Source organism: Trichosurus vulpecula, chromosome 8, assembly GCF_011100635.1.
Source record: "Trichosurus vulpecula isolate mTriVul1 chromosome 8, mTriVul1.pri, whole genome shotgun sequence".
In the NCBI taxonomy this organism is placed as follows: Eukaryota; Metazoa; Chordata; class Mammalia; order Diprotodontia; family Phalangeridae; genus Trichosurus; species Trichosurus vulpecula.
The window spans coordinates 197,721,819-197,738,310 of NC_050580.1; the positions used below are offsets into that span (position 1 = coordinate 197,721,819).

At 37.1% G+C, this 16,492-nt stretch overlaps 1 protein-coding gene across 2 annotated transcripts in view; it reads left to right on the forward strand.

Annotated features, from left to right (window-relative positions):
- The window catches only part of TMEM62 (transmembrane protein 62), a 60,178-nt gene that overhangs the window by 20,665 nt on the left and 23,021 nt on the right, over nt 1–16,492 (forward strand). For both annotated transcript variants that reach the window (XM_036735988.1, XM_036735989.1), the window contains 2 exons: nt 897–1,052; nt 8,686–8,845. In XM_036735988.1, the coding sequence (XP_036591883.1) occupies nt 897–1,052; nt 8,686–8,845 (316 nt within the window). The remainder of the gene's footprint in view (nt 1–896; nt 1,053–8,685; nt 8,846–16,492) is intronic.

Sequence of the window (16,492 nt, forward strand, 5' to 3'; positions counted from 1 at the left end):
TTGTATTTGTCAGTTTAAAAATAAAATTTTAAAAGACTTTGCTTCTAATAAAATTGGAAATTCAAATCAGATTGACAAGTTTTAATGATTTATGTGGAATTACAGAATTGCAGAATCTAGAGCCAGAACATACCTTGGAGATCATCAAGACCAAGTCCCTAATTTTGTAGATGAGGAAACCATAACTGTGAAGGGTTAGGTGGCTTATTTAATAAGGTCACACAGCAGAACCAAGATTCAGACCCAGTTCTTCTAACTCTGAGCCCCACACTCTTTCCACTGAATTACTCTTTTAAAAAAGTTTTAAGCTGAATTTTAATGTATGTGCATTGACTTTAAATCAGGTAAATGGTTTTAAAATGTTTAATAGCATTAGTGAGAGTGTAAGTTATGCTAACAGACTTCTAAAAGTTCAGACTTAGAAAGGACTTAGATGTCAGTTTGTGGTAATCTCTTCATTTTACAGGAAAGAAAACTAAGTCAGAGAGTTTACATGATTGACCCAAAGTCCCATTGCTGGTGGCAAAGTTGATACTCAAACTGTAGAGATGTTAATCTGGTGTTTCCACTGCAGTAGATTCTGGGAAATTGAATATCATAGTAATATTTCTTTACTCTCTGGTGATTTCAAATAGCTTTTAAAATAGCAACTGGTTCATAATAGCTTAAATTAAAAGAAATTGACTATCTCAGTCTAGACCAAATGAAGTATAGGTGACAAGGATGAGGATTTAGAGTTAGGTAAGAAGGAAAGAAAGAGGGAAAATGACACTATTATTCATTCAAAATTATGATGTCAAGAATTTTTAGTTTTTTTGTTTTTTAACCTTTGTTATATAAATTCTCAATCATCGATATCATATAACTAAATTACCTTTTTAACCTTTGGCCTTCAGGTACCGGATTTTTGCTTTTGATCATGACCTCTTTAGCTTTGCAGATTTGGTTTTTGACAAGTGGCCAGTGGTTCTCATCACAAACCCGAAACCATACCTCTACAGCAGTTCTACGCATGAGCCACTAGAGAGACTGCTCTCCTCCACACACATCAGGTACAGGAAAATCTTGAGGGTTTTTTTTTTCAGATTGGTATTTAAAGAAGTAGTCCATTGGGAATGAACTTCTACATGAATACTTTATATTTCCCAAGTTTAATTTCTTCTAGGCAACATGAAAAACATCCAAGCATTTTCTTACTCTGTCTTTTCCTTTAAGCTTTAAATTAGTATGTAACAATTAAATTTTGTGTTGGTTATTAATGGCCTTGGCTGGACAGCATTGGGAAGGGAGGTATAAGCAATCAAATTTTCTTCCTGAATTTTAAAAATTTTTTCCTGAACTTTCACAATTCTAATTGATTATTTTTGTTGATTTTTCGATGGGATTTTTTTTTGGGAGGCATTTGAGGTTAAGTGACTTGCCCAAGGTCACAACACAACTAGTAAATGTCTGAGGTCAGATTTGAACCCTTTAGGTCCTCTTCACTCCATGGCCAGTGCTCTATCACCTAGCTGCCCCTATTTCCATGGAACTTTTGACTCATTTTTCTTCTCCCAGTAGAATTTCCCCTCACACTGGAAAGCCGTTGTAAGTAATAGCAGTCTTCTACTCTGAAGATTTGGCAAAACCCTTGGCAAAATTATGTTTTAATAATTTACTATTGAAGTAATAATTTAATAATTTAAATAAATCGTTTAAATAAAGATATTTCAAAAATTCTTTTTCAAACTTTTATTAATGCCATTTTTAAACAGTACAGTAGATTTTCACATTTAACCACATTCTTCCCAGCCCTTCTTGGTAATAAAGAAAAACCTTTAAGCAAAACCTACCTCTGGTATATTACAGCATTCCTTTCTTGCCGTTGGGAAGTTCATTTATTTCATTCTCATTCTCTGGTTCTGAGATTGTTCATCGCATTTAATCTGAATTCATATATCTTTTTAATGTTGTTTTCCCTTATGTCATTGTAGCTATTATGTTTGTTATTTTCCTGGTTCTGCAGACTTCTCCCTGTATCACTTCATACAAGTCTTTTCTTTCCTTGTTTCTCTGAATTCCTTATATTTATCATTTTTATGTTGGAATAATATTCTACTAGTCATATACAGTTAGTTTCTTCAACCATTATTTTTTTTTAGTGAGGCAGTCAGAGTTAAATGATTTGCCCACGGTCACACAGCTAGTAGGGGTCAAGTGTCTGAGGCCAGATTTGAACCCAGGTCTTCCTGATTCCAGGACCAGTACTCTATCCATTGTGCTACCTAGCTGCCCCTCTTCAACCACTCTTTTTTTCTATCTTATACATTTATTTATTTATTTAATGTTTTAAGTTTTCAGCATTGGTTTCCACAAGACTTTGAATTACAAATTTTCTCCCCATTTCTACCCTCCCACCCACTCCAAGATGGCATATATTCTGATTGCCCTGTTCCCCAGCCAGCCCTCCTTTCTGTCACCCCACTCCCCCCCATCCCCTTTTCCCTTACTTTCTTGTAGTGCAAGATAGATTTTTATTCCCCATTGCCTGTATATCTTATTTCCCAGTTGCATGCAAAAACAACTTTCTTTTTTGAACATCTACTTTTAAAATTTTGAGTTCCAAATTCTCTCTCCTCCTCCCTCCCCACCCACCCAACCTCCCTAAGAAGGCAAGCAATTCAACATAGGTCACACATGTATCATTATGTAAAACCCTTCCACAATATTCATGTTGTGAAAGACTAAGTATATTTTGCTCCCTCCTATCCAGTCCCCCTTTATTCAGTTTTCTCCCTTGACCCTGTCCCTTTTTGAAAGTGTTTGGTTTTGATTACCTCCTCCCCCTATCTGCCCTGCTTTCTATCATCCCCCCTTTTTATCCCCTTCCTCCTTCTTTTCTGTGGGGTAAGATACCCAATTGAGTGTGTATGTTATTCCCTTCTCAAGTCAGATCTGATGAGAGCAAGATTCACTCATTCCTCCTTACCTGCCCCCTCTTCCCTTCCTACAAAACTGCTTTTTCTTGCCACTTTTATGTGAGATAATTTACCCCATTCTATCTGTCCCTTTCTCCCTCTCTCAATATATTCCTCTCTCACCCTTTAAATTTATTTCATTTTTTTAGATGTCATCCCTTCATATTCAACTCACAACTCACCCTGTGCCCCGCCCCTCGCTCTCTCTATACATATATATTCCCTTCAGCTACCCTAATACTGAGGTCTCATGAATTACACACAACAAATTTCCATGTAGGAATGTAAACAGAACAGTTCAACTTTAGTAAGTCCCTTATGATTTCTCTTTCTTGTTTACCTTTTCATGCTTCTCTTGATTCTTGTGTTTGAAAGTCACATTTTCTATTCAGCTCTGGTCTTTTCATTGGGAAAGCTTGAAAATCCTCTGTTTTATTGAAAATCCATATTTTGCCTTGGAGCATGATACTCAGTTTTGCTGGGTAGGTGATTCTTGGTTTTAATCCTAGCTCCATTGACCTCTGGAATATCATATTCTAAGCCCTTCGATCCCTTAATGTAGAAACTGCTAGATCTTGTGTTATCCTGATGGTGTTTCCACAGTACTCAAAATGTTTCTTTCTGGATGCTTGCAGTATTTTCTCCTTGATCCGGGAGCTCTGGAATTTGGTGACAATATTCCCAGGAGTTTTCTTTTTGGGATCTTTTTCAGGAGGCTGTCGGTGGATTCTTTCAATTTCTATTTTACCCTGTGGCTCTAGAATATCAGGGCAGTTTTCCTTGATAATTTCTTGAAAGATGGTATCTAGGTTCTTTTTTGATCATGGCTTTCAGGTAGTCCAATAATTTTTAAATTATATCTCCTGGATCTATTTTCCAGGTCAGTGGTTTTCCCAATGAGATATTGTAGATTGTCTTCCATTTTTTCATTCCTTTGGTTCTGTTTTATAATATCTTAGTTTCTCATAAAGTCACTAGCTTCCACTTGCTCCAATCTAATTTTTAAGGTAGTATTTTCTTCAGTGGTCTTTTGGACCTCCTTTTCCATTTGCTAATTCTGCCTTTCAAGGCATTCTTCTCCTCATTGGCTTTTTGGAGCTCTTTTGCCGTTTGGGTTAGTCTATTTTTTAAGGTGTTATTTTCTTCAGTATTTTTTTGGGTCTCCTTCAGCAAGTCATTGACTTGTTTTTCATGGTTTTCTCACATCACTCTCATTTCTTGTCCCAATTTTTCCTCTACTTCTATTACTTGCTTTTCCAAATCCTTTTTGAGCTCTTCCATGACCTGAGACCAATTCATATTTTTCTTGGAGGCTTTTGTTGTAGGCTCTTTGACTTTGTTGACTAATTCTGGCTATATATTTTGTTCTTCTTTGTCACCAAAAAAAGATTCCAAAGTCTGAGTCTGAATCTGAGACTGTTTTCGCTGCCTGTTCATGTTCCCAGCCAACTACTTGACTCTTGAGCTTTTTGTCAGGGTATGACTGCTTGTAGAGTAAAGAGTACTTTGTCCCAAGCTTGAGGGGCTGCGCTGCTATTTTCAGAGCTACTTCTACAGAGCAAGCTCTGCCACACCAGCGCTCCTTCTCCCCCAAGAATCGCCAACCAGGATTGTGGCCCAGATCCAGGCAGGGCAAAGCAGGCTTTGCACTCCTGCTCTAATCCACCCCTTAATTCCTCCTACCAGGGGGGCCTGGGGCAGGAAGCAACTGCAGCTGTAGCTCTGGAAGCAGCCTCACAGCTGCACCACCTCTGCCACCCCTGGGGCAGTAGCCTACCGTGAACTCCTTTCACTCTGTCCCAGCAGCTTTTCCCACTAACTTTCTCTGTTGTCTTTGGTGTTTGTGGGTTGAGAAGTCTAGTAACTGCCTCACTGATTCAGGGCACTGTGCCTGTTCTGCCTGGCTCCTGGTCTGGTTGGTCCTGGTGCAGCCCACGCTGGGCTCTGCTCATCTCCACTCCTAGCTCCATGCGATAGACCCTTCCCAGCCACCATCCAGGCTGTACTGTGCTGGAGGCCTGCTTCCCTTTTCTATTTCGTGGGTTTACTGCAGCTCTAGAATTTGTTCAGAGCCATTTTTATAGATGTTTGGAGGGACCTAGGGGAGAACTTAAGGAAGTCCCTGCTTTCCAACCACCATCTTGGCTCCACCCCCCCCCCCAAGCCTCTCTTCAACCACTCTTAAAAAACCTTCAGGAGATATTGAAGGGGGCAGATGCTGCTGCTAATAAATTAATAAATACCCCTAGAGAGATTTGCTGTCAGTTTATGGTTTTTTTTAATTTAAATAAGCTCCTTGAGGAACAGTGCCTGTGGCTTCCTTTGTACTTCCTCACTGCACCTAGGAAAGTGCTTTGTAATGGATAACTATGCAGTAGTTGCTACTGCTTGATGGTACCTGAAGTGCAAAAAGGAGCAGGATCTCAGGGTGATGTCGTGAGTAGAGGAGAGGAAAGCTCACAATCATAAGAAGAGCAAAGGAAGAGTTGCTGCTGAGGCAATAGGGATACAGCCTGTGCCTTTTACCTTTAAGAAGGCACCAAGTGGGGAGTCAGTTGTCTCTATGATACCCACTGCTAAAAGGGATCATTGTAGCCTTTTTTGCAGTCAAATAAGTCACTGATCTTTTAGCCAGAAAGGAACCTGGCTATGATAATTTTTAGGGCTTATCCAAATCCAATCAGTTATCCTCTTATCTTACATATCATACATTGAGCAACTTTCTTCTTTATTCAGAAAGTACACTACAAATTTTGCTGTGATAAGACTGGACCCACTAGCATAATATGATAAAAACAAAATTTTTTTTTGAACAAGTGAGTCTTTATTTTTTCTGATGGGTACATTTGATCCCACTGATAAATATTGATTTGACAATTAAATGTCAATTCTAACAAACATTTCTCATTGTATAAGTTTCCTAGAGGAGTTTCTATGAATATTTTAAGGATAAAATATGTATTTTAAAAATATATTTTATTGATGTCCTTTTTATTCCTTTATATTAGTGTCAGTTCTGACTCCCCTTCTTTCTGAGCCCTTCATTATGACAGATAATAAAAATTCATAGGATATCAGTAGGACATTGGTAATAATTCTCTCAGAGAGGTAGTTAATCTTTTTAGTATGAGTACTATATTTATCTGAGATTATGTAGGGTAACTTTTTGATATGTTCAAAACAGAAGCTATCATGAAATTACCTAGCTAAATAAAATGTTTCTGAGAGGACTAAATTGAAAACCCTAGTGTTAGTTATAGAGCATAAAGTATTATTTGTGACTTTAAATTTCAGTATTTCATATTTGTAAAGATCTTTACTTTCAGTTTTAGAAACTTCTTTTCTTTTTTATTAGAAATAGTTTTTTATTGATAACTGTTGTTTTTACATAGCTGTCATTTCTGGATCTACCACTTCTTGTGACCCTGTAATTAGACTTACATTGTAGCAAAGAAAAGCAATTTTGCAAAAACAAACAATAGAGTAATTGAATCTGACTTTGAATATGCCTTTGCTCAAAGGATCTTAGGTATGTTTCATCATAGTAATCTGTTTTCTGTAAGGAACTCCTAACCCACATTTAAAAAAAAAATTCAGGGACCAACATTAAATTCTTTTCTAAGCAACAATGAAGTATAGTAGGTGCTGAAAAAAACATTTGTTCAGTGAATTAATAAAAATGTATTTTAGTTCTAGTTGAGGGTTAGTTGAAAGGAAGGAAAAGGAGTTAGGGAAGGGAAAGACAATGAACTGTTATATTGAGACAGAAATTCAAACTCTGTGAAAGCTTTGTAAGGCAAAGATCTTTAAAAAGAAACTAAACAGTTCTCCTGATGCCTTTGTTTTTTATGTTATAATTGTTTTAATCTACTGCACTCCTGTCCAGATGAGCTCTTTCTCTTGCAACAAAGCAAAACCAACTGACACACTACAGTCTCCACTTCTCTGCTAAGAGTACTTTCTTACCTCTTTCAGGGCCAGTTAACTCAGTGTTGAGTGGTTTTAGTGTTCTTTTGATTTACATTATTTTTATTCATTATGTTTTTTGTTCTGGTTCTGCTCTCTTTGACTTTGCATTAGTTCATTCAAATCTTCACATGTAAGTCTCCTATTTTCCATTTCTTACAGTGAAATATTTCTGTTATAGAACTAATTTTTCCAACTGTTATCCAATCAGTGGGCACCTACTTTGTTTCCAATTTTTTGCTACAACACAAGGTGTTGCTCTGCATATTTTGGCATATATGAGGCCTTTCTGACCTGCTTGGGGATATATGCTGAGTAGCAGCATCTCTGAGTCAAAGAGTATGAACAATTTCATGACTTCTTTCTCCAATGATTCCTAATTGTTTTCCAAAATGGATGGATCAATTCACAATTCCAACAAAAGTGTATTTGTGTGTCTGTCTTCCTTTAGCCCCTCCAACATTGACTATTTTTCTCTTTTACCATCTAGCCAATATATGAGATGAAACTTCAGAGTTGTTTTAATTTGTATTTCTCTTATTAGTCATTCGGAGCAATGATCATTTACTAATACAATTATTTTGAAAAATTTTACACCTTTTTTATTTAAGAAAAATAGGTAAACCATGCCAGAATTATTATAGTGTCTTAATCCCTAATTTTGAATGTACAAGATTTCTCAAAATTTTCTCTTTTGCCTTATCAGTCAATAAGCATTTATTATTACTATAAATTAGGCGCTGCTTGCTTTGGAAATTGAGGAATGTCATCTCATAGGAAAAAAGCTATCTTCATAGAATAGCATCCACATCTTGGTCTTTTAGAATATCATAGCAAAAAGTTTTTAAAGTCATATTGCAGAATCACACCTTGGGTACCATTGAAATAAATTTCTTTCTTTTTTTTTGAAATAAAGTTTTAATACTCATGAGCTAAATAAGCTAAATGTAGCCAGTGGGCCCTAGTGCTTCCCACACTTGGAATATTACATGAAATGTAAAGATAAAATAGTCACAAGATTCACCTAGGTTACATTGGGATCCCAGTTGGTGATGGTGTCTGAAATAACTTCTTTTGTAAGTCCATTCTTTTTCTTCTTGACCATAAACCTTCCGGTGGCAAACCAATTTATTATATGTTATCAAAGGTATGCAACCTTAGGCTATGTACTAAAAGTTTCAAATGATGATAATGTGAGAAGTACCAGCTCCTCTTTAGGTTAAAACTGATTGTCAAGATCATTCTTCCTTCACTTTGGTTATTGTTTAGTTGTTTGAGTCATATCCAACTTTTGTGATTCCATTTGGAGTTTTCTTGGCAAAGATACTGCAGTGGTTTGCCATTTTCTTCTTATTTGCCTCAGATGTGGACACTGAGGCAAACAGAATTAGGTGACTTGCCCAGGATTCCATAGCTAGTAAGTATCTGAGGCTGGATTTGAACTTAAATCATCTTGACTCCAGCTGCCCTGCCTTGACTTACCCACCTAATTTTAGATGCAACTCAAGATTTGAATCATAGGATCATAGGAAGGAACCTTAGAAGTTAGTTTTCATGTTCAAGGCCCTCAACAGCATTTGATCCAGCTTTCTTAAGCAATTCAGCTTTGTCCAAAGTAAACTGTTTGTATTTTCCCTAGAAAGCAGAAAAACAAAACCCATTTTCTCAACTGTACCTTTTCATTATTCCCATATTAGAGTATTTCTAATAAAAAGAGACCCAAATTCTTAATGTCATACATTTATGCATATTTTCATTTTAGAATCTTGGCCTTCTCACCATCCTCCATTACCTCTGTCACAGTTAAGATTAATGATGTTTATTTGGGGAATGCTGTTCATCTGTCTGGTCCTATTTTCATACTGAAGTGGAATCCTAGAAACTATAGTGAAGAGTCCCATATGATAGAGGTAAATGTTCAGGTAAGGTCTTTGTTTTTTCTTAATTTGCACCATAAACACATGCTTAAGCTAGTAGTTTGAGTTGAATCCACTTTTAACTATGCTTTGGAAATTTTCTCATCAAATGTAAAAAAAATGATTTTGTCATCAGTCTGTTTATACATCACATTCATTTTGTCCTAAAGAGAAACACACAGGAAAAATCGTAGCTTTAGACTAGAGGTTCTTAACTTGGGGGTCCATAAATTTATGTTTTGGTTTTTTTTATACCTATTTTTACTTACCTTATTAAATATTTCCCAAATACATGTAAAAAATTTTAACGTTCATTTTTTAAAATTTTGAGTTCAAAATTCTCTCCCTTGGGGGGCGGAGCCAAGATGGCAGAGTAGAAGCAGGGACCTGCTTAAGCTCTCCCCTCAAACCCCTCAAAATACCTGTAAAAATGACCCTAAATAAATTCTAGAGCAGCAGAAGCCACATAATGACAGGGTGAAACAGATCTCCAGAACAAGACAGTCTGGAAGGCCAACAGGAAGGGTTTGTTGCTCCAGGCTCAGAATGGAGCACAACCCAGTGTGGGCTATGCCAGAATAGATGGGGCTGGAGCAGACCTCAGGGCACTGAATCACTGGCAGCTGTGGCAGTTTCCAGACTTCTTAAACCACAAATGCCAAAGACAGCCTCAAAGGTCAGTGGGAAAGGTCTCTCAACTGAGTGAGAGAGGAATGTGTTCCAGCGTGGTGGCCACCACTGCTGCAGTGGTGGCTGCTTCTGGAGCTCTCAGCCAACAGACGGTGGGGGAATTGAGTGGCTGTTCTGGGTAGCAGTCCTGGGTGGCGGTCTTTGGGTGAGGAGGAGCGCTGGCGTGGTGGAGCTTGTGGCAGCTGTGGAGAGGGAATCCTCCTCACAGTTCCAAGGCAGAAAAGAGTGCTTGTGATTGCTCACAGACCAGAGCACAGGCCAGGTGAGGAGTAAACACCTCTCCTTTAATCATACCACTTTGAAAGAACTGAAAATTTACAGGTACCTAGAAATATCTCTGAAAACAGCTGCCCGAAACTCCTAAAGTTTGGGGCACTACACCCTCCACTTAACAAAGAGCTCAAAAGTCAAGTAATTGGCTGGGAAAATGAGCAAATGGGGAAAAATAAGACTATAGAAGCTTTCTTTCTTGGTGAAAAGGTATATTCTTACCTCCTTGGTGGTGAGGAAGATCAAAGCATACAACCAGAGAAAGACAACAAAGTCAAAGCTCCTACATCCAAAGCCACCAAGAAAAATGTGAAATGGTTTCAGGCTGTGGAAGAGCTCAAAAAGGATTTTGAAAATCAAGTAAGAGAAGTAGAGGAAAAACTGGGAAGAGAAATGAGAGTGATGTAAGAAAATCATGAAAAACAAGTCAACAGCGTGCTAAAGGAAACCCCAAAAATGCGGAAGAAAATGACACCTTTAAAAATAGACAAACCTAAATGTCAAAAGAGGTCCAAAAAGCCAATGAGGAGAATAATGCCTTAAAAAGCAGAATGGCCAAATGGAAAAGGAGGTCCAAAAGGTCACTAAAGAAAATAATTGATTAAAAATTAGAATGAAGCAAATGGAAGCTAATGACTTTATGAGAAATCAAGAAATTACAAAACAAAACTGAAAGAATGAAAAGATAGAAGACAATGTGAAATATCTCATTGGAAGAACCAGTGACCTGGAAAGTAGAACCAAGAGAGATAAAAGTTATTGGACTGCCTGTAAGCCATGATCAAAAAAAGAGCCTAAACATCATCTTTCGAGAAATTATCAAGGAAAACTCTAATATTCTAGAACCAGAGGGTAAAATAGAAATGGAAAGAATCTACTGATCACCTCCTGAAAGAAATCCCAAAAGGAAAACTCCTAGGAATATTATAGCCAAATTCTAGAGTTCCCAGGTCGGAGAAAATATTACAAGCAGTCAGAAAGAAACAATTCAAGTATTGTGGAAACACAATCAGGATAGCACAAGATATAGCAGCTTCTAAGGGATTGGAGGGCTTGGAATATGATATTCCAGAGGTCAGAGGAGGTAGGATTAAAATCAAGAATCACCTACCCAGCAAAACTGAGTATAATACTTCACAGGAAAAAATGGAATTTCAGTGAAATAGAGGACTTCCAAGTATTCTTATTGAAAAGACCAGAGCTGAAGAGAAAATCTGACTTTCAAATATAAGGATCAAGAAAAACATGAAAAGGTAAACAGGAAATAGAAGCCATAAGGGACTTATTAAAGTTGAACTGTTTACATTCCTATATGGAAAGATGATGTTTGTAACTCATGAGATCTTTCTCAGTATTAGGGTAGTTAGAAGGAATATATATATATATATATATTTGTATGTGTATGTATGTGTGTGTATGTGTATAGAGAGAGGACACAGGGTGAGCTGAATGTAAAGGGATGATACCTAAAAAATAAAGTTAAGTATTGAGAGGAATGTACTGGGAGAAAGAGAAAGGGAGAGGTAGAATGTAGTAAATCATCTTACATAAATGGCAAGAAAGAGCTTTTACAAAGGGGTGGTGGTGAGAGGGAATAAGTAAGCCTTAGTGTCATTGGATTAGGCTTACGGAGGGAATAACATACACACTCAATTGGGTATGGAAAGCTATCTTACCCTACAGGAAAGCAAGGGAGAAAGGGACAAGGGCCGGGGGGGAGGGGTGGATAATAGAAGGGATGGCAGATTGGGAGAAGGGGTAATGAGAAGCAAACACTTTTGTGGAGGGACAGATCAAAGGAGAGAATAGAATAAATGGAGGGTAGGACAGGATAGAGGGAAATATAGTTAGTCTTTCACAACATGGAGGTGTTTTGCATGACTGCACATGTATGTATAACCTATATTGAATTGCTTACTTTCTCAATGAGGGTGGGTGGGGAGAGAGGAGTGGAGAGAATATGGCACTCAGAGCTTTAAAAATGAATGTTGAGAATTATTTTTACATGCAACTGGGAAATAAGATATACAGGCAAAGGGATATAGAAATCTTATCTTGCCCTACAGGAAAATAGAAGGGAAGGGAACAAGAGAATGGGGGGGGGTGTGATAGAAGAGAGGGCAGATTGGAGGAAGGGGTAATTAGAATGCATGCTGTCCTGGGGGTGGGGGGGAGGGGAGAGATGAGGAGAAAATTTGGAATTCAAAATCTTGTGGAAGCGAATGTTGAAAACTGAAAATAAATTTTAAAAAAATTCTCTCTCTCCTGTCCCTCCCCCACACCTTGAGAAAGCAAGCAATATTATAATGATTATACATGTGAACTTATGCAAAAGATATTTCCATATTAGTCATTTTGTAAAAGAAAATACACAAAAAAATCCCAATAAAAATAAAATAAAAGAGGTATGCTTCAATCAGCACTCAGAATTCCTTAGGTTTCTCTCTGGAGGTGGATAGCCTTTTTTAAGGGTCCTTTGGAATTGTCTTAGACCTTGTCTAACTTGTTTTATTTAATATTTTGATAGCTATATTTCAGTGTAACAGGAATCCTTTATAATCCTATGCATTTTGTTTTATGCATTTAAAAACATTATTCTAGGAAGAGTCTTTTATGATACCAAAAAAACCCTTTAGACTGCTTTAAACTGAACACTGGGAGAAGGGGGAAATCAGAGAAGCTACTAGACTATGGTCTTTTGATAGTAAGGGCTCTGCTTTTGGGAATTTTTTGTAATCTAGAGATTGCTTTCTCATCTCTTTGCAACCTAAGCTAGAAAGGAATAGACAGAGGGTGTGGGAGAGGTGGTGGAAAAGGAGAAAATAGAAGAGAGAGAAAAAAAAATTTTAATTTCTTGGAAATCACTCTGGCTACAATTCTTTTTCTCCCAGGAGTGTTTTCCCAAATCGTGATTATTATGTCACTGATAAACAGTCCTAATAACATTCTCTTCCTCTCTAACTTCTGGGTGACCAGTAGTAATAATTTTGAAGTAGAAGTTACTTAGCAAGCATTTAAAAGATTCAATTACACTCAATCCCAAATTATGAATGAGTTCTTAAAGTTTATTTTTATGTTGGTCATCTGGAACTCAGAACATATTTTCCCATAGAAACAGTTCTATAAATGATAGGCAGCACAAAAAATCCTGTTTAATCTATAGTATACCCAAAATATAATACAATAAATCTCACTTATCTGGCATAATTAGAGAAGGACTCAGTCTGGATAAAAATTTTGTAGATTAAAAAAGTCCCAGCATTTTGACCTTCAGCTATTTAAAACATTTTTTGCTGCAAATCTTTATAATATGTAGTATTTTTCCCCTGCTTTCTCAGAATATTCTGAGAATAAGAACTTTTTATCAGAGGAGTCATATTCAACATTATATACATTTTTTATTTTACCATATGGCAATAGCTGTAGCTATAGATGGTGTGGGACATTGAGTTGAATTTGTATGACCTTCTCATACAAACTTGATTTTTTCAAGAACTCCTTGAAATAAACTTACTTTTTGGCCATTGCCCTTTCAGAAAAGTGAATTGAAGGCTAAGCAACTACTGAACTTGGGGGCAATATAAAGATAGGCAATTTATATTTTGCCTTTGAGTAAGATTAATTTATAAATCAAAGGTTGAAGTAGCTTTCTCCCAAGTAGTTCTCATGACCATCCTGTGAAAATAATAATTTTTTATTTTTATTGTTGCTCTCAGTGTTTTATGACCTATCAACAACATTCCAATTATTGTCTTTGTTTGACATCATTAATAAAAGTAACCATAGGCACCCGTTTGTTTGCCTAAGCCTTGAGTTACCAGTGTGCACTTTGACAGGTCACTTGATGTCTAGGCTTTGATATCCTCATATGTGAAATGAAGGGTTTGGATTAGAGGGACTCTACTGTCCATTTCAACACTCAATCTGTGATCCTGTGATTTTCTTATTTATCACTCTGTGATCATAGAATGTAAAGGAGAAGTTTTTCCATACTGTTTCAAGAACTTGTACTTCAAGGCTTCTAAAGACTTTGTCTTGAAAAGGCCAAAAAAAAAGAAGACTTATTTACAGACATAGTTCCAGTCATAGTTTTTTAAAGCTGTCAATATTTGACTTTAGCTATGCCCAGAATCCGAAAGATTTATAACATTTTTCTTTTGCCTTACAATTTGTTTATTTTATTTTATTTTATTTTTATGCAATTACATGTAAAAATAACTTTTAACATTCATTTTTAAAAAAAATTGTAAGTTCCAAATTCTTTCTCTCTCTCCTTCCCCTCCTTGCTCATTAAGAAAACAAGTAATGTGATATAGGTTATGTATGTGAAATGAGCTAGAGAAGGAAATGGCAAATCACTCCAGTATCTTTGCAAAAAAAAACAACAACAAAAAAAACAAAACCCAAATGGGGTCATGAAGAGTCAGATGTAACTGAAACGACTGAGGAACAACATATGTACATCATGCAAAATATATTTCCATATAGACTTCTTGTGAAAGAAAACACAGATTAAAAAACACTGCAAAAATAAAGTAAAAAATGGTATGCTTCATTCTGCATTCAGGCTCCATCAGTTCTTTCTCTAGAGGTGGATAGCATTTTTCATCATAAGTCCTTGAGATTTGTCTTAGATCTTTGTGTTGCTGAGAATAGCTAAGTCATTCATAGTTGATCATCTTACAGTACTGATGTTGCTGTGTACAATATTCTTCTGGTTCTGCTTACTTCACTTTGCATCAGGTCATGTAGATCTTTCCAGGCTTTTCTGAAATCAGCCTGCTCAAATCAGCCAGCTTATAGAACAATAATATTCTTTCACAATCATATATCACACCTTGTTTAGTTATTCCCCAATCGATGTTTATTCCCTCAATTTTTAATCCTTCACTACCACAAAAAGCTGCTATAAATCTTTTTGTACATAAAGGTCCTTTTCCTTTTTTTTTAAATCTCTTTGGGATATAGACCTATTAGTGGTATTGCTGGGTCAGAGGGTATGCACAGTTTTGTAGCCCTTTCAGCATAGTTCGAAATTGCTCTCCAGAGGAGTTTGGATCAGTTCACAATTCCACTAATAGTGCATCAGTATCCCAATTTTCCCATGTCCCCTCCAACATTAGTCATTTTTTTCCATCATATTAGCTAATCTTATAGGTGTGAGGTGGTACCTCAGAGTTCTTTTAATTTATATTTCTCTAATCCACAGTAATTTAGAGCATTTTCATATGACTATAGGTAACTGTAACAACGGTGCTACTAGCTGCTACTATGGCTGTGTAAGACCAATAGCACCAGCATACAGGAGGGCTGCTAGCACAGATTCTTTGATCTGCTTTTCTAAGGAAAGCAACTTTAAGGGGTTTGCAATCTCACTTTAATTAAACATACATATATCATTCACTTAATTCAGGGGAAAAAGTCAGCACCCTGAACTTCAGAGGAAATACAAAAAGAAATTACAAACAGAAAAAATATAAACAGAGCAAATAACATAGATCAACCAACAAGTTTTCTAGCTATACATACATAGTTACCAGAGAGAGAAGCACCAACTCTGGGTTTTCAAAGCCTGGGGGCTCCTTAACAGCTACCCAGAGTCTCCACACCAACGCTCTTCCTATGAATGAGCCCCCCAGAGTGCAAACCTCAGAGTATATATATACTTTTTCAGGTTCAGAGCACTTCACACCTCTTGAGGGTTTCACACCTCTCATGACATAATTAGCAAAAGGGTGTGGGGCTTTCTACAAAGGCAAGACTCAGTCAAAGGCACTTGATTGCCTTAGTGCTGAGAAGCACTCCAAAGCAAAAGATAACAAAAAGTCCCACTTTGCCATTACATTCTACCCCTCCAGGATCCTTGGCCTTACAATCTAAATGGCTATGGATCCTGGAGCAAGTAGAGGCACTATACTTTGCGATCCCATCACGTAACAACTTATTAGTAAGGTGGCCATATAGTCTTGTATGAAACATATCATTCAGTATATCTTATAGTATTTCTCAGAATTCTCACACAGTATATATCATTGTTCAATAAAGTAAACCATAACATTCATAGCAACATCCTTAAACAAAACATCATTCAGTAGCATTTCTCAAAATACTTGTTTACAGAAGCAGGAGGTCCCAGGCCAGGGTCTTCCTTAGCACAACATATTATCCTTAAGGGGTGACAGAAAATACAAACACCATCCACCCCTAGGTCACAGCAGGTTGCAGTCTCCTCAGTCAATATGAAATGTCCAAGTAAAGTCCTCTTTTCATCTTGACCCAAGGTTGACTTTCAAGTCCTATGTCTCTTCCTCTGTGGGCTGACCACTCCCAGCTCTTGCCTGGATTTACACACAGGCAGCTCCTTGTCTCAGCTATGGGGACTGCTCCACTTCAAGTTCTTCCTGCTCCTGTCTGACAGTAGGTTCTAGGGGCTCCTGTCTGAAGTTTCTGTTTCTGGGATGTTTCAGTAATCCCAGCAGCAGCTGCTGTGGGGGTGTAAAACCAGCAACAACCAGCTCACAGAATGCTGCAAGCCTAGGTTCTTTTGATCTGCTTTACTAAGGAAAACAACATTAAGGGGTTAACAATCTTACTTTAATCCAGTATACAAACATCATTCACTTAGTTCAGGGGAAAAAGCCAGCACCCTGAACTTCAGAGCAAATACAAACAAATTACAAACATCAACAGACA